The following is an 18,229-nucleotide window of genomic DNA, read 5'->3' as shown; positions in this document are numbered from 1 at the left end:
GTACATCAAATTTGTCTGCTTATGCATGATCCTACGAACCCCACATGGCTTTCCTGAAACGTATCCTCTGTTAATAAAAGGTACAATTAATTATGGTTTACAAATTTCTTCCTCTTGGTCCACACATCTCAATGCTTATACGAATGCCGATTGGGGTGGTTGCCCGGGAATTCGATGATCCACTTCGTATTATTGTGTATATTTGGTGGTAATTTAATTTCGTGGTCCTCAGAGAGAGCGTCGTCAGGCTACTATTTCACGTTCGAGCGCTGATGTTGAATATCGTGGTGTTGCTAATTCCGTTGCTGAAACAAGTTGTTGGGCCCTGTTTTGTTCATAAGTCTTTTGTATTTGTCTGTTTGTTTAACGATGTATCTTAGCAGCTTGTCGGTTTTGTCTTTGTATGTTTGGCCGAAGGCCATGTAAAGTTTGAGCCCATTGGGCCGAATATAATAGGAAAGGCATGGTATGTCTTGCACTACATATAGTGCAAGCATACCCATGCACTATAACCTTTTGCTAATATTGTCCTCTTTATCCTCTCACCAACTCTTCTTCTCTCCCTTTATCTTTCCATAACCGAAAATAAACAAACCAAAACAAGATATGAGATCTTGGTTAACTACTAGTGATTTTCGCTAGCTAGTAGTCAAGATTGATTCAACAACTTAGTTGTTAGATTTGCTTCCGGGACCTACACAAGTTGGATTCGTAATCTTTTGCTTGAACTTGGTATTCCCACATGATCGGCCACTATCATCTATTGTGATAATGTATCTACAGTTTATCTCTCGGGAATCCTGTTCAACATCAATGTACCAAACATGTTGAAATCGATATACATTTTGTTCGTGAAAAGGTCCAGGTGGGTCATGCCCGCGTTTTGCATGTGCCAGCTGCATATCAATACGATGACATATTCACAAAAGGGTTACCAAAAAGAGTTGTTTACTCGTTTTCATTCCAGTCTGTGCGTTCACCCTAGCCACGTTCAGACTACGGGGGGACTATTAGAAGCTGCATATCTTTGTATTTAATTACGATCATTTGTGTATATTTTATATAGGCAGTCTGATTTCGTTTCCCCAAACATATTGATTCGGTTGTAACTATATATACACATCTTTGATTAATGAGAAGATGGATTTGAATCACCAAGTTAACAGTCTCAAGGAAAGCTTATCTTATGGCCCTAACAGTCAATATAACGTCCGTATAAATAACTAGAATTATGCATCCGTAATTCGCATAATCTCCCCAAGCACACCCATGCAACTAATCAATTGGTTGTTCAATGCAAAATGCCACATGTAAATCAAGCTAGTAATTAATAGCAGCATGCAAAAACTTATCTAAGGACACATAATTTCAATCAAGAACAGATAAACTAAAGTGAAGAAGCGAGTCTATTAAAAAGCTAAATGTAAGTAAATAGCTAAAACATAACAAACGCCGAAGTAAACATCACATACATACTTAACAACACTCGCTCTCCATTTCAACTACATAAACTTAATTTTTCAATTCACCACTTTCACCATACCAGGGTTCCTGATGTGAATCATAGAATAACCAACTCCACACCAGGAGGCAACAATGGTGGGAGCTGGCGCTGAGCTAAAGATCGAGCTGCTTCCTCGTTCTTCTTGAAGCCCTTGGCAGCTTTGATTCCCTTCAGGACCTGACAGCGAGGATCAATCACGATCTTCTTAAGTGCATTACTGTTGTCTATGATGTATGCTGCAAGTTCGAGATCACTGATCCGACCATAATAACCCAGAATTTTGAAAACCTTGAGGTGTTCATGGGGGTGATCAGCAGCAATACGGATTGCTTCCCTTCTCCTTTTGGTAGGTGAAGACCAAAGCAACTGCAAAAAGTTATTACATTTTTCTATTAACAATTATCCTTACTGCTTATAGTCAGGGAAGATAAAACAAACCCAAAAATTGAATACTCAAGACACGAATGGTAGGGTTGTAAGTGAGCAGAGCGGCTCTGCCCGTTTAATCCTTAGGGTATGGTATTAATTATAACAAAAATTCCGTTGTGGGCAAATTAATATTATAGTGCTGTTATAGTAAGTCATTAACTGGACATAGCGTAAATACCTCTATTGTAAATGTCTCAAGATTTGGAAACACATTGATTATAGGAGCAAACTCAAGTAGACAATTATCTTTCAGGGCAACAACTGCGAGCGTCAATTTCTTTACATTCAGTAGTTGACAAACAGAAACAAGCTTTGAACTTATCTGCAAGAAGAACAAGTTAAACTTTCAGGAACTTTATGTTAAAGGTTATAAGAAAATCACATAGAGATGAAATACTAACCATGGGATGGTATATCTTCAAGGAAAGATCCTGGAGCGATGATGCACAAGATGATAACCGGCTGAACATGTTACTATTCAAGCCCTCATGTCCTTGACTCATAACAACATTTTTAAGGTTTGGAAGACGAGTGAGACTAAAATCAATTGGCCCGCCCATGTAGGTGAATGATTCCAGATTAAAATCAGATAAATAAATAGATGCCATACCCGGACATTCAACAATTTCAAAATGTTTCAAGTTAAGATCTTGTCCACAAACACGAATATTAGTCAGGTGTCTAGACCTATGGATGGAAAGCATCTCAAGATGCATCGATATTTTTAACAACTCCCGAAGAGCTAATTCACTCACATTAACATTTTTCAAGTAAAGTTTCTTTAGATGCACAAAATCTGAGTACGGTAATTGGTGCTGTGGACCTGCAGTCATCCTATTTACTCTTATAGGTAAATAATAGTTATAAGAAACAGGATGATGCTTGTCGGTTGTCTCTAAATACATTTCCAGAATCTCTACTTTCCTATTTGCTGCAAACTCGAGCCAGTCATCGATTTCACAATTTAGAAGGTTCAAATGGAAATGGATCTGGAAGAAATGAACCGTCGGGTGATTATAACTTCGGATGACACCGTACACCTGTTTGTAGTACTTCTCGTGCTCTGAAAAATATAATTCTCCATTCTTTGCTGTAATTTCGAAAGGTCCGCTGGAAGCAAAGTTCAGACTCTGTAAATTTGTCCACAAGAATCTCCATCTTGGGGACAGAATGCTGGTTATGACTGCGTCCTTTATCGACAGTAGAGACAACACCAGAATAAGTATCTCATCTGGCATTCCGCTGATGAAATCTTCTGAATTTGTTCCTCGACGAGTCCTCTTCACAAAATCACAATTATTAGTAAAGTATCTATATATACAATTCAATCATCAGTAATCCTAGCAAAATCGTTTTAGGTCCAAACATATATAGATCAACAACTACACCAACGAAACCAGGAATAACCGTAAAATCCTAGATCAAACGTCGATTCTCATGAAGAAAAAATGTAGCAAATTATCAGGGTAAATGTAGCAACTAAAAGCAAATTATTAATAGGCAATTAACAAGTTCAGATCGGATGAAATGAATATAGAATTCACCTTGTTTTTGTTGGCTTTTGTGATGAATAAAGATCAAGAAAGGCAGCAAAGGGTTTCTTTCTTATTATTGAATGAAAAATAGAGCGTACAAACTTGAGATCTAAAGGATCTCTTAAATAACCAGAGATAACAACCTAGCAACTAACCTCCTGAAGACTAGGTAAGTTACAACGTTAAAAACAAAGGAATTATTCAAACAAACTTAAATAACAAAATTAAATAATAAACATGCATGTGCATGAGAAACCCACGTGCTACATGAGGAGTTTAGAATCATCCTTCAACACCCGCTCTTGATTCAAACTCCATGACACAGAGCATATGCCTGAAGTAGACAAATTTTTCTCTAGCAAGGACCTTAGTTAACATGTTAGCTAGCTGCTCATGTGTGTTGCAGTGATCAAGTACCACTAGTTCTTGTTCAACCGTTTCTCTAACATAATGATGTTTAAGCTCGATCTACTGTGCATAACTGGATTTTTGCTGAGATTAATTGCCGACATATTATCACGGTAGATGGTAGTAGGACTGACCAAGGCCCAGATCTTCAAGCACCCTCCTCAGCCATACTGCTTGACAGGTAGTTGCTGTGGCTGAGATATATTCTGCTTCGGTACTTGATAAAGCCACCGTCGACTGCTTCTTTGAGCACCAACTGACAACTCCACTTCCGAGAGAGAAAGCATAGGCTGAGATGCTTTTTCTGTCATCTACACAGCTGGCCCAATCACTGTCAGAGAACCCAATTAACTTAATATTGGCCCCTTTATCATACCATATTCCATAGTGTTTTGTTCCTGCAACATACTTTAGAATTCTTTTGGCTGCACATAAATGCATCTTTGAGGTAGTCTGCATAAACCTTGAGACAACACTAACTGCATAAGTTAAGTCCGGACTGTTAGGATTAAACGCACACACGAAACTGAACACGACACGAAAGCAATAAACGAACACGAGGATTTAACGTGGTTCGATCTAAACTGACCTACGTCCACGGGTGGCAACTAGGTATTTCTTTATTGAGTGACCAAATATTACAAGTACATAATGTTGTTTATATAGAGACTGAACTAGGGTTAGTAAATTATTATGCAAGAAATCTAAACCGGGCCGGGCTTGGGCCCGACCGCCCACACCCGTCTCCTCTTTTGACTTCATATAATAAACCGGTCCAACAAGGCCTACGAACCCAACAATCTCCCACTCGGAGGCCTTGAGTACTCTCGTCTGCACTCCTGATTGTACTTCTGTAATCTGAACATTAAACTTCTTCTAGTTGCCACCGCCTTCTCATCAATTAACCTGAAGGCCCGTTGAAGCTCCCCGGAGCTCCAACACGTCAGTTATGGCTGAAACTGCCCCTGACCCGTTCTCTGTCCCTACCGGCTCCCACTGTAACGAACTACCGGATCCTGAGATAACCTGAGAACAAACACTCTCCATATTCAGCAAGTAATTCATTGGAGAGACTTTTACAGCTGGAATACTGGTTTTCTTAATCCACTGTCGACCTGGAACTGTAACTGAAACACGATATGTGCTCCCACTGTCACGATGTCCCCCAACTGATTTAACCTTCCTAGCTCGTTCATCATGAATCTTCACTTTGGCTCTGGGTTTGTTACTTGCAAAATGAACCTTCTTCTGCCCACGAGATTCTGTGAACTGGATTTTGTCTTTCACCAAAACTGGATCCACTCCTTTCGATGACATATCGACCATATACAACGAACCCATTTTCTTGCCACGAGCAACAACGAGATTCCCTTTGACTACTTTCCACTGCCCATTCCCGAACTTAACATCGTGCCCTTGGTCATCCAACTGCCCAACTGATATCAAACGTTTCTTCAAACTTGGAATAACCCTCACGTCTTTCAAATTCCAAGAAGTACCGGCTGAAGTTATCAAATCAACGTCTCCCATAGCCGTAACCTCTAAAATATCATCATTCGCTAGTCGAACCTTTCCAAAATCCCCAAATTTAAGATTCTTCATCGTTTCACTACAGTGAGTGGCATGAAACGATGCACCAGAATCCATCACCCAAGCATCAACGCTACTCTCAACACTACAAACCAAAGCCTCATCACTACTGACCCCGTCATCTGTGTCGTCTTCTGTAACGTTCACCTCTTTCTTACCATTCGGACACTGATTCCTGAAGTGTCCTTTCTCTTTACAACCCCAACATTCAATATCCTTACGAGTCTTAGACTGACTCCTCTTCCTGCTCCCACTGCCTCGCTGTTTTCCCCTACCTCTACCTTCTGTGACTAGCATATTGCCTGATGATTCACCTGAACTTCTGCGTCTTGAATCTTCTCCCAGAATCAGATCTCGAATCCCATCGAAAGTAATATTTGTAGACGAACTACAAACTGCAGTCACTGTTTGCGACCAACTGTCGGGCAAAGAGGATAATAACAAGAGGCCTTGAACTTCATCATCAAACTTAATGTCAACTGACACTAAGCGGGACAAGATCGAATTAAGATTATTGATATGAGTTGTAACTGACCCACCCTCTTTCATTTTTGTTGTCACTAGCTCTCGGATAAGATAGACTTTATTCGCTGCCGAAGGCTTCTCATACATGTTGGATAGCGCCTCCATCATACCACGTGTTGTGGTTTCTTTCATGATGTTAAACGCCACATCTTCCGACAACGACAAAGTAATACAAGCCCTAGCTTTCTTGTCTAACTTCTTCCAATCTGCTTCTGACAGCTTTTCTGGTTTTTCATCCTCAAGCACTACATCCAAGTCTTTCTGACAAAGTAGTGCCTCAATCTGCATCTTCCACCAACCGAACTTCTGTCCATCAAACTTCTGTATCGAAACCTTTCCGTCTTCTGCCATAACAATGACTAAAACGAAAAACTGGATAAAAAACAGAGACAGACACAGCAATGGCACGAGCCTGAACTTAACGGCTGTTCTACTGAACTCTGTTAAAAATCAACCTATTTAAACCGCAGCGGAAATACGAACTGTAAATCAGAAACCGAAACTTTAAACTGAAACGATAAACCTGACAAACGCGGTTGGCACTGGTTCTAAGTTTCTTTAAATTTCTTCTGACTTGAAACTGTTCTTCAACGAAAATAGGATCTTGATTCGCTGGTTCTCGCCAAATCGAAACTGGTTAAAGCCCACGAGATTTTCGGCCCACACAAAAAATATAATTTGATCTAGACTTAAATTGGCTACTAGGAAAAAAAGATCTGCCAATATCAAGGCCCAATATTCCTTTTTTATTTGACAAAACAAAAAGGTACGAATGCCCAAAGTCTAACAAATTTACTACTGCTCACGTGCTTCTTCTTCTGCTTCTATTTTTTGTGTTTTCAGCAAAACCTAGTTTGCTATCTCTGCCGTATCTACTTCAATGGCACTGCCTCTAGCGGCGGGTATGATAAAATTGCTTTCAAAAAAAATAACAGAACCTGAACAAATTCCAACCGTCACGCGGGTTGCGGCTGAGACAAATTAGTGCGGCGGCGGCGGTTGTCTGCCGGCGGAACCCTAAAACGAACTGTCTGCTGCCGTATATCGACCTACTGGTGCGGTGGCGACGGGAGGGTTCTGCGCGTTCTTCGTGTGATCCGAACCTAAGCTCTAGATACCACTTGTTAGGATTAAACGCACACACGAAACTGAACACGACACGAAAGCAATAAACGAACACGAGGATTTAACGTGGTTCGGTCTAAACTGACCTACGTCCACGGGTGGCAACTAGGTATTTCTTTATTGAGTGACCAAATATTACAAGTACATATAGTTGTTTATATAGAGACTGAACTAGGGTTAGTAAATTATTATGCAAGAAATCTAAACCGGGCCGGGCTTGGGCCCGACCGCCCACACCCGTCTCCTCTTTTGACTTCATATAATAAATCGGGTCAACAATGCCTACGAACCCAACACGGACAAAGTATGAGTCAAGTATATTATCCCACCAACTAGACTTCTATACATTAACTCATTTGCTTTATCAACATCATCCTCTATCATCAACTTTTCACTTGAACTCATGGGAGTATCTTCTACATTGCACTCCTTCATTCCAAACTTCTCAAGCAGACTTTTATCATATTTTTCTTGAGATATGAATATTCCATGATCAGATTGCCTTACTTCCAGCCCCAAGAAGTATTTGAGAAGACCGAGATCAGTCATTTCAAACACCTCCATCATTCCTTGTTTGAATTCTGCAATAAGCTCAAGACAGTGACTGGTGCAAATAATATCATCCACATATAAACATACATATATGAATTTATTATTGCCACAGTCCTTGATATACAAGGTTGGTTCATTATTACTTCTTTTGTATCCTTTCTCCAGGAAGTACCCATCAATTTTTGAATACCAGGCTCACAGAGCCTGCTTTAGGCCATAAAGAGCTTTTCTTAACCTGTACACCTTGCCTTCTTGCCCTTTTACTTCATACACTTCAGGTTGTTGCACATATATTTCTTCAGTCAAGTCCCCATTTAGGAAGGCGGACTTGACATCAAGTTGATGGACAGGCCACCCTAGCTGAGCAGCCACAGATAACACCACTCTAATTGTTTCAAATCTTGCCACCGGAGCAAATGTCTCTGGATAATCAATGCCTTGCTTTTTGGAATACCCTTTGGCAACTAGTCTTGCCTTGTGCCTTAGAATTTCTCCATTGGCACCCAACTTTGTTTTATACAGCCACTTTAATCCCACCACATTCTTTCCAAATGGCAGATTGACCATCTCCCATGTTTTATTCTTTTCAATAGCCTTTAACTCATTAGCCATAGCATCTTGCCATTCCTTCTTTTTCACAGCCTCATCAAAGTGAGTGGGATCAGTCACATTTAAAGCAAATTGGCATGAGTAAAAATATTTTCCCACCTTGAACTTCTTTGCCTGATCATATACTTGTGTTAAGTCTTTGGTTTTACGTAAGGGGGCAGTTGGAGTAAATGAGTTATCAAGTTGTGAGGATGAAACATCATGGTGAGTTGATGTGGATGATGAGTCAGGTTGGCAGGTTGTTGGAGAGAATGTGTGAGTTGGTTCGGCTGAGGTTTGGTTGTGAGGTGTATTATAAGGGCTAGTAGGTGTTGTGTTAAAGTTTTGAGAAGTGTTATGTGATGAACGGGAAGTTTGTAGGCTGGTGTTTTGAGAAGTGTTTTGTGATAAGTCGGTGGTTTGTGTGTTAGAGGTTGGTTCAGTGGGTGGGAAAGGGATCAATATAGTTTATATCATAGGCAGTGGTGTCATCATGGCTTTTAACATTCCATTCCCACTTTGAGTTCTCATGAAACACATCATCTCTCCTGATTAGGAACTTTTTGGTTGTAGGAATGTACAACCGGGATTGTTGAGAATATCCAATGAATATACACTTCTCAGACTTGTTGTCAAGCTTTCTTCTCTGTTGTGATGGAAGTAAACCATAAGCACAACATCAAACACCCTGAGATGGCGGACAGAAGGCTTGCTATTGTTCCAACCTTGCATTGGAGTTTTGTTTTGAAGAGCTTTGGTTGGAGCCAAGTTGATTAAGTAAACTGCAGTTGCAACACTTTCAGCCTAGAAGTAGTTTGGCAATGACTTGTGCTTCAACATACTTCTTGCCAGACCCATGATGGTTCTATTCTTTCTTTCACACATGCCATTGTGCTCAGGTGTGTATGGAGTGTAAGTTCCCTTCTAATGCCATTTTCATCACAATAAGCATTGAATTCATTTGAAAGGTATTCTCCACCTCTATCCGACCTTAACACCTTGATAGAGCAGTCACTTTGGTTCTCCACAAGAAATTTGAATAATTTGAACTTACTAAAAACTTTAGATTTGTTAGCCACAAAATAGACCCAACACATTTGTGTAAGGTCATCAATAAATAATACGTAATAATGACTTCCACCAAGACTTGGCACTTGCATAGGTCCATACACATCAGTATGGACAAGTTCAAGTTTCTTTGTGGCTCTCCATAATTTAAAAGCAAAAGTATTACGGGTTTGTTTGCCAACAACACACCCATCACATGATTCAATGGGTTTGACACTCGGCAGTCCAAGTACCATACCCTTGTCATGTAGTTGCTTTAAACCAAATGTATTATAGTGACCATACCTTGAGTGCCAAATACCTTGAGTGCCAAAGTAACGTGGTTGGATCAGCTTCAATTGTTGCTTTATGGGCAGCAACGTGTGTATCTCCGGCTTTGGAAGCATCAACCACGAACATGTTGTTATTCGACACCATCACAGTCATGAGAATGATTCCTGTTTGTTTGTTCTTGATAGTGCACTTGTCATCATCAAATAAAAGGGAATAGCCTTTTCTCGTTAGTTGCCCAACACTAAGTAAGTTATACTCAAGTTGAGGGGCATAATATACATCATCCAATAGCCTATGGTTGCCATTTGATGTGTCAATTTTTACTTTTACAGTACCTTTCCCTTTTACTTGTATTTGTTTTTTATCCCCAAGATGCACACTTAAATTAAATGACTCATCTAAGTGTGCAAAGCTTTCTTTTAGGCTCGTCATATGGTTTGAGCACCCTGAGTCTAGAAATCAAAAACATGATTTGTTACCTTGTGATGCAGATTGAGTCATCAAGGAAAAGGAAAACTGGAAAACTGAAGATCAGGTACATATGCCGTAAACAGCCTTTGATCATCCGAGGGGCTTTCCTTCTTCTCTTCCTCACTTTCAGCAGCCACATTAACTTGTTGATCTTCATTGTACCAACAATCCTTCGTGTAATGTCCATATTTCTTGCATATGGTACATTGAGGTACTCGGCTTCTATCAAAGCTTTTGCCTCTTCTTCCACGGTTCATGCGGCGACCCCTACCTTTATTGGGGCTATGACTTGGTAGTGGTCGATCATTCATCACTTGGAGAGCCTGCTCTTCATTCTTTTCACTCTTCACAGAGATTCTGCTATTGATTCTTTCTTCATGGGACTGCAAGGATCCCATAAGTTTCACAAGAGTAAGCAAGGAAAGATCATGAGATACCTCAATAGAAGGCACAACATAATCAAATCTTGGTGTAAGGCTCCTGAGTATTTTTTTCAACCACAGTTTGATCAGCCACTTCTTCTCCAAAGGCTCTTTTTTGACTGACAATGGCCATAACTCTAGAGAAATACTCACCAACTGATTCTCCTTCCTTCATAGAGAGATTTTCAAAATCTCTACGAAGCCCCTGAAGTTTAATGGCTTTCACTTGTGAATCACCTTGGAATTCCATCTTCAAAATCTCCCAGGTTTCTTTTGCAGAAGTTGCTGCAGCAATTCTAGAGAATAGATTATCATGAACAGCCTGTTGAATGATGGCCATCACATAAGCATCTTTCTTTCTTGCAATCGTATCTTTGTCATCAATACCGGATTCTACCAATTCCCATAGGTCCCTTGATATGAGAATAGTCTTCAACCGGATACTCCCGAACTCATAACCCTCACCCTTAAACACAGGGATTGGAGTCTGAGCAGTAGGGAGAACACTAGTGTGATCGGCCATGAGGGAGGAGGTTAGCAATCTGGGGTTTCGTATTAGGGTTTTGCGATTTCTAGAGCACCAGACCACAAATCTGTTGGCTTTTATAATGAATAAAGATCAAGAAAGACAGCAAAGGGTTTCTTTCTTATTATTGAATGAAAAATAGAGCATACAAACTTGAGATCTAAAGGATCTCTTAAATAACCAGAGATAACAACCTAGCAACTAACCTCCTGAAGACTAGGTAAGTTACAACGTTAAAAACAAAGGAATTATTCAAATAAACTTAAATAACAAAATTAAATAATAAACATGCATGTGCATGAGAAACCCACGTGCTATATGAGGAGTTTAGAATCATCCTTCAACAGTTTTGAGCACCTTTACGCCTTTGGTTCTTCATTGTGGTGGAAGTTGAAAATGACGACAGCAGCAAAACCAGGTGCTTGACTTCAGCTCCTCACGAAAATTTAGGGTAAATGTAAGTGGATTAATTTCTGGATTTCCAATGTAACTGGGCCTTGATTTATTTATATTTTGGGTCCATTAAATAAATTATCTACATATTTAATTTAATCTGGTTCAAGATAGTCCAAATTGATCAAAGTATTTGTTATTAAGAATTTAGAGTGGATGAATCTGTCTGCCTAAATTTACTACCTATTGTCGTGAGAACTTTTGTTTATCATCTTCAGTAATTTTGAGCAATAAAGTTACGTTGTGTTCCCGAGTTTCCTTTTACGAGGGAAAAGAAAGGAATTGGAAGGACAACAAAAATTGTGTGGGCAGTTTAAAAAAGGAAAGAAATGAAGAGAAAATAATATAAATACATAGCAGGAAATCAAATATATTTTTACTTCCTTCATTCCAAATCCTCCCAAATTGGGAAGATTTGGAAGGAAAAGTTTTAAAATCTTAACTTTCTTTCCATTTACTAGGAACTCCAGAACGCGGTAGTTAATTAAATTTTATCTTCCTCTCCATTTTCTTTTCCCTATTTAATTCTCTTTCTCTTCATTTTTTTTGTTTGTTTATTAAACTCAAGAACGCAGCGTTAAGGAGAGTAGAGTCATATGGTCACTCACGTATGAATGCGGTGTTTTTCCTGACCAAGGAAAGATAATTATGCTTGTTTTTGCCTCTAGCCTATTGTCTATGTGATTGTCATCTTTCTAACAAAGGCTTATTTGGCGGTGTTTCAATTACCCATACGACCCCAATATATCCTAGTCCCTATCCGATTATTTGGCAATCACCAATGGGTGAGTAATCCAATTCTTGTTTTTCTAATGCCAACTTGCAGACCGACCATTGTCCACACTCTTCAAGAGTTAACCCCAAACGGATCATGCGGTATGTCCACACTTGTCAAGGCAGTGGTTGTTCAATATAGAACACCTGGTGTATTTTCCCATTTAAAATTGTTGTTTTTACATCCATTTGATATCCTGTAAAGTTTTTGTAACAAGCAAGAAATAAATTCTTACAGCTTCTAGTCTAGCCACTAGTGCAAAAGTTTCATCAAAGCCTATGCCTTCTTGTTGACAATAACTTTTTACTACAAATTAATCCGGCTTTATTTCTGGTTACAATTTTATTTTCATCAAAACCCATTTAGTTCGTATAATTGTTTTATTTTCAGGTTTGGGAACTAAATTCCAGACTTTATTCTTTTCAAATTGATCTAACTCTTCTTGCATGACTATTATCCAGTGTGAAACTTCTTTGGCTTCTGATACATTTTAAGGTTTGCATATGCTTAGAAATTGTGTATACATACATTCATCGGATGCGGCAGTTCTAGAATATTGTACACCTTTATTTTTCTGGATATCCTATAATTTGAGTTATATGGTAATCTCTTGTCCAATTTTGTTATGAGGAGAAAAAGAGTTTACAGCCTGATCATTAGGTGTAGATAATTATTTGATTTTGATGTCTCCCTATGATTAATGGGAATATCTGGCTGAGTCTTGGATTCTAAGTGATTGTTCATAGAAATCTGAATATCACAGCGAGATCCAGATACATCGAAAGATTGTGTATCTGAGGGTGAATCAGTGACTTAAAACATATGCTCCATTTTGTTGTTGAGTTCTTGTGGCAGAAAAGTCATGTGAAATGGCAAGTTGAATTAAAAAAAATTCAATTCTGGCTTTTTTAAGGATTCATTTACTAAAATCGATTAACTTCTCTGGTGTTTCACCTTTCTCCCCTAAGAAGTAAGAACTCTACCGAAGTGTATCCGGAAAAATCATCAACAATCATAAAAGTGTACGGCATACTTTTTGTGCTTAGTGGACTGTATAGACCCCAGTGTAGTAGATCTAGAGGTTGAGAGCTTCAAGATATACACAACAATGGGTTTGTGAGATGATCTTTTAATTTTACCATTTTACAAGCAGTATGAATTAAGTTTATCGTTTTAGGCAAAAAAGTTGGTTAGAAAGACTTGTTTCCAGATTTATATTTGCCAGTCGAGTTATTATTTTAAAATTTAGATAAGCTACCCTTTTGTGCCATAACCGGATTTTATTTGTTTCAGAAACATCGATTAAGCATTAAATTTTTATGTGACTTAAACTCAGATTTCTGATGAATATGATTTTGAAAAATTGATGTCACTTTTGGGAAGTATGATAATGCTGAAACAATAGATTCACTTTCAATTGAAATGATTCCAACTTTGTTATCTATGAATGCAAATTTTGCTATAAAAAGCCAACAGAACAAAGGGAGTAAACCAGTACAACAACTAACTCATCAACCTATTACAAATAGAAAAGGAGCAGTTTCATGACTATCATATCACAGTAGATATAAAGATGTTTCTATGGTAGTTAAGAGATGCGTTTGAAAACATTTGACAACTTACAAAACCTGTTTTCATTTTACTCGTTGTTTTCAAAGTATGACCAGACTGACACTTGGAGGTGTCCTTGGTACGAGGTGCCTCTTTGCAGAAGATCGAGCACACTCCTCGTCCTTTAAGCGCATTTCAGATGAACAGAAGGTCGACTCCTGGAACCGAGGATCTACAACGATTTTCTGGAGTACACCAGCATTATCTATCACGTAAGCAGCGAGTTCAAGGTCGCTTACTCGGCCATGATACCCCAAGATTTGGAAAAGCTTGAGGTGCTCATGACGGTAATTATTGGTAGCAGTGTTCATTCCTTTCCTCCTCCGGTAGATCGATGTATACCCAAGCAGCTGCAAAAAAAAAATTTTCCATTTCAGTGATCCATTTTGGCATAGTGTTTATGTCATTAAATTAACTTCTTAACCGGACTTAGCATATGTACCTTAATTGTAAGACTTTCCAAACTTGGACAGGCTTTTGCTATTGAAAATAACTCTAGTAAACAAACATCTTCATCAGCTCCGAATGTCAGCGTCAGTTTCTTTTACATTTGGGAACATCGGTAGGGAGTTGAGCTTAAACATTCTCTGCCACAACAAGAAAAAGTTTAACAGAATATATATCATCTATTAATAATTATAAACATACTTCAGATGCACTACAAACCTGGGGACGATATACAAGGAAAGAAAATTCCTGCAGAGACAAAGCACATGATGATATCTGGTGGAGCGTTTTATTTTCAGACCCCGCGTTCCCTTCACATAAGAGTTTTCTAAGGTTTGGAAGATTAGCTAGATTTAAATCTACTTGTCCACCCTTGTAAAATGATACAAGATCAAAATCTGATAAATGAATGGATTTCAGAGATGCGCATCGATGTATCTTAAAGTGCTTTAAGTTAACTGCTCGTCCACTAACACGAATGGTGATCAAGTACTGTCCGGAGCCATGAATGGATAACGTCTCTAGACAGGGAGAATTTGTTAAAAACTCTTGAAAAATTTCATCTGTCACTAAAACATTATTCAAAAAAAGTTGCTTTAGAGACACCATCTCCACACATGTAGCCTTTGAGGACGGCCATTTAAAAAGGGGTCCTGTGTTTCTATGGGACAATCTAGAAGGGAAACTGTACTTGCGGCTGCGTGCACAGAAATACCGAAGACCACTGTCGTCTACAAAATCCAGATCAATATTCTCAACATTCTTCTTTACCGCAAAGTCGAGCCAGCTATCAAAAAGTCTTTGATGAAAACTTTTCAGATCAAAATGAATTTGGAATTCTTGAACCACTGGGTGGTTGTAGGTGCTGATGACACCGTTCACCTGGTCCAAGTACCTTTGCTGCAATATGTAAAAATCCTCCCTGCTCTTTTGTATCTCATCAAAGTTCTCATTTATACCATCAAAGTTCAATTTAACTAATTTACCACATGAACCTCCACTTTTTGGACAGACTGCTTGTTACAACAGCATCCTTTATTGGTAAAAGACTAAGAATCAAAAGAATGATTTCAACTGGCATATTGAAGAAGAAGTCTTTCAGAGTTGGTTCCTCATCAACCTCCTACAAAAATGAAACACATTAATAACCTTAACAATAAAAAAACTTAACAAACACAACTGATTCAGTAAACACGTGATTTTCATTTAAATAGTTGAAACCCTATTCCTAATCGAACAAAAACCGTAAAGTGAGTCCCTAGAGCAACGCTACTGATTAAAACATAAAGAGAAATATAATAAAACAAAACAGCCAGAAGTAGCTAGAAGCATCCGTGAAAGCTTCTACAATCAAAAACCCTAAAACAAACATAAAATTGCTCAGCATACGAATTTTAATTGGCCGTATCCGTAAAATGTTGATCAAGATAAAATAACGTATCTGATTTTGTTGAGAGCTAATTACTTCACTTAATTAACTTAAGGATGTAAATGATTTGAAGGAAACACACACTTAAACTACAAAAATCAATCACGAAACACATAAATGATTATTTATGAAGAAATGAATCACCTTGTTTTTAGCAGATCGACGCCTTTGGTTCTTCATTGTAATGCTCAAACGGTCGAAGAAGAATTTAAGATATTTTCAACCCTAATTAAGCGGTTGTCTTATATATCCCAGCTAGTTTCGGGATGTTTTCCAAATGCATTTATGTTGTATATTTTTATTCATGGCCCTTTAATTTGCAACTGGGCTTTGTATAATTTCTTTACATTTTGAGCCCACTAGTTGCATCCAACGCTTCAATTTTAGAATTTGTACAAAATTTAAGATTTAAATGAATCATAGACAATGACTATATAAATTTATAATTTTAGCCAGATGATATGACAAGCTTATGCGCGTTCAGTGGTTCTGTACGAGACATTTGGTAAAGCTTTGGTGACGATATTATATGATTTCAAGTTGGAAGATACATGGTGAAACATTATTATTCAATCCCACAAGTCCTTGACTCAAGACATTTTTATGATTTGGAAGACGAGTGAGTGATACGCAATCTGTTTAGCCCATTTGGAAGACATTGTCTTGGGAACATTTTTATTTTACCAGCTTCAGTAATTTGAACAATAAATTTGCGTTGTGCTCTCGAGTTTCATTTAACGAGGGAAAAGTAAGGAATCGGTAGGATTTTAGACAAAAATTGTGCTTATGCTGAGCTAGGAAAGAAAATTATGGTTGTCATTTTGCCTTAGACCTATTGTTTATGTATTGCCTGTCATCTTTTCTCGCAAGGGTTTCTTTCGTGGTGTTTCAATTACCCATACGACCTCAATGAATCCTAGTCACTATCCGAGTATTAGGCAATTAATCCGATTCTGGTTTTTCTAATGCTAACATTGCAGACCATGGTCCATACTCTTCAAGGGTTAACCTCAAATCAATGAGGTAGTAAGTCCACACTCGTCAAGGGTTATGGTTAAACTGATAAAGTTGTAAGCCCACACTGATCAAGGGTTATGGTCAAACCGTTAAGGCGACAAGTATGTAGGGGTCAAAGGCTGGGGTCACACCGATATAGGGGAATGTCCACACCGTTCAAGGGAAGGCATATTTTGCTAGATTTTTATTGTGATTATACTTTATGTACATTTCATATATAAGTAACTAGTATATATACATATTTTAATTAGCCGTATCTGTAAAACTATAATCCAGATAGATTCTCATCTATGGAAGATTGGAAAGACAATTTAGGTATAATCGAAGACTGACTGTGAGAACTAACTTCACTTAAGAGGGAAATGATTTGGAAGAAACATACACTTAAAACTACAAAAATCAACCGCTGGCTAATCAAAACCCATAAAGGATGAAGAAATTAATCACCTTGGTTCCAGTTGTAGGCCAACACCTTGGTTCCTCGTTGTGGTGCTGAAATGGTTGAAGAAGAATTTGAGGCGATATTTTATCCAAGTCTCGGGATATTTTTATTGAAGGCCCTTCAAATTGCAACCGGGTCATGAATTTCTTTACATTTTGGGTTCACGGATTGCTTCCAAAACATCAATTTAGAATTTGTACAAAATTTAAGATTTAAATATATGTAGGTACAAAATCCAAAGCGACAATTTGGGACATATGGATTTAAAAGAGATCTTCTTGGAAGAGTGATTTATGGTAGGATTCAAGTAAGTTATTGTGAGCAAATCCCAAAATGAAACGCATATATTGGCGGAATATGACACCAATTGTAATAAATTGCCAAGTAGTGTTGCAAAGTGACGTCACAAGGTAAGCATATGATCACTGGTTTCTTCATACTCTCCACTCTCCGGATAACCTACAAACCATAGAACCCGGATCAATATTCCTTTTACAAAGATCTGTGTTACAGTAGATAGTCTACCCATTTATGCTTTCCAAATGAAGATGTTGCTTTTAATGGACCCAATTGTACCACTTCATAAATGAACGGAATATGGGTATTTGAAGTTTCAAACAAAATGGCTTCATGGATGCGACCAAAAAGCGCCCGATGGATCTTTAAGCCAATTCTAAATTGACGCTTTGGTTTTGTACCTTCATTAAAATCATAAATTTTGTACAAAAAAAAATAAATAAATAAATAAATAAATAAATTGGAAATTGATATAGGCATTGTCTATGATTCAATTATGTAGGAAGCTTGTTTGTACAAATTCTAAATTAAAGCTTCGGGTGCAACTAGTGGACCCAAAATGCAAAGAAATACAAGGCCCAGTTGCAAATTATTTATTTATTTATATTTTTTGCCATGAATAAAAAGATACAACATCAATCCATTTGGAAAACACACCGAAACCAGCTGGGATATATAAAACCACCGCTTAATTAGGGTTTGTAAGTCCTCTAAATGGATCTCAAGACTTGACTCGGATCAA

General features: G+C 38.1%; 1 protein-coding gene and 1 pseudogene across 1 annotated transcript; both read right to left on the bottom strand.

Moving 5' to 3' along the window:
- Nucleotides 1-1,561: 1,561 nt before the first annotated feature.
- LOC143562947 (putative F-box/FBD/LRR-repeat protein At4g13965) lies at nucleotides 1,562-4,317 on the bottom strand. Its single transcript, XM_077050610.1, has 4 exons — nucleotides 3,989-4,317; nucleotides 2,335-3,244; nucleotides 2,112-2,255; nucleotides 1,562-1,870 (listed from the first exon to the last, which is right to left on the bottom strand). The coding sequence occupies exons 1-4, from the start codon at nucleotides 4,315-4,317 to the stop codon at nucleotides 1,562-1,564; spliced, it is 1,692 nt and encodes a 563-aa protein (XP_076906725.1).
- A 9,579-nt stretch (nucleotides 4,318-13,896) lies between these two features.
- On the bottom strand, nucleotides 13,897-15,911 carry LOC143562939 (F-box/LRR-repeat protein At3g58900-like; annotated as a pseudogene).
- Nucleotides 15,912-18,229: the final 2,318 nt, after the last annotated feature.

Source organism: Bidens hawaiensis, unplaced genomic scaffold (genome assembly GCF_021521415.1).
Source record: "Bidens hawaiensis isolate Kalapana, Puna unplaced genomic scaffold, B.hawaiensis_p1.1 tig00021184_1, whole genome shotgun sequence".
NCBI classification, from domain to species: Eukaryota; Viridiplantae; Streptophyta; class Magnoliopsida; order Asterales; family Asteraceae; genus Bidens; species Bidens hawaiensis.
Note: the sequence above shows the minus strand (reverse complement) of the source record. Positions and strands in the feature narration are given on the sequence as shown.

Coding starts and splice junctions, on each gene's coding strand:
- LOC143562947 (XM_077050610.1), bottom strand. CDS start 4,317: ATGCATTTATGTGCAGCCAAAAGAATTCTAAAGTATGTTGCAGGAACA. Junction 3,245..3,988: donor CAGTCCTACTACCATCTACC/GTGATAATATGT, acceptor TTGTATATATAG/ATACTTTACTAATAATTGTG. Junction 1,871..2,111: donor TTGAGACATTTACAATAGAG/GTATTTACGCTA, acceptor AACTTTTTGCAG/TTGCTTTGGTCTTCACCTAC.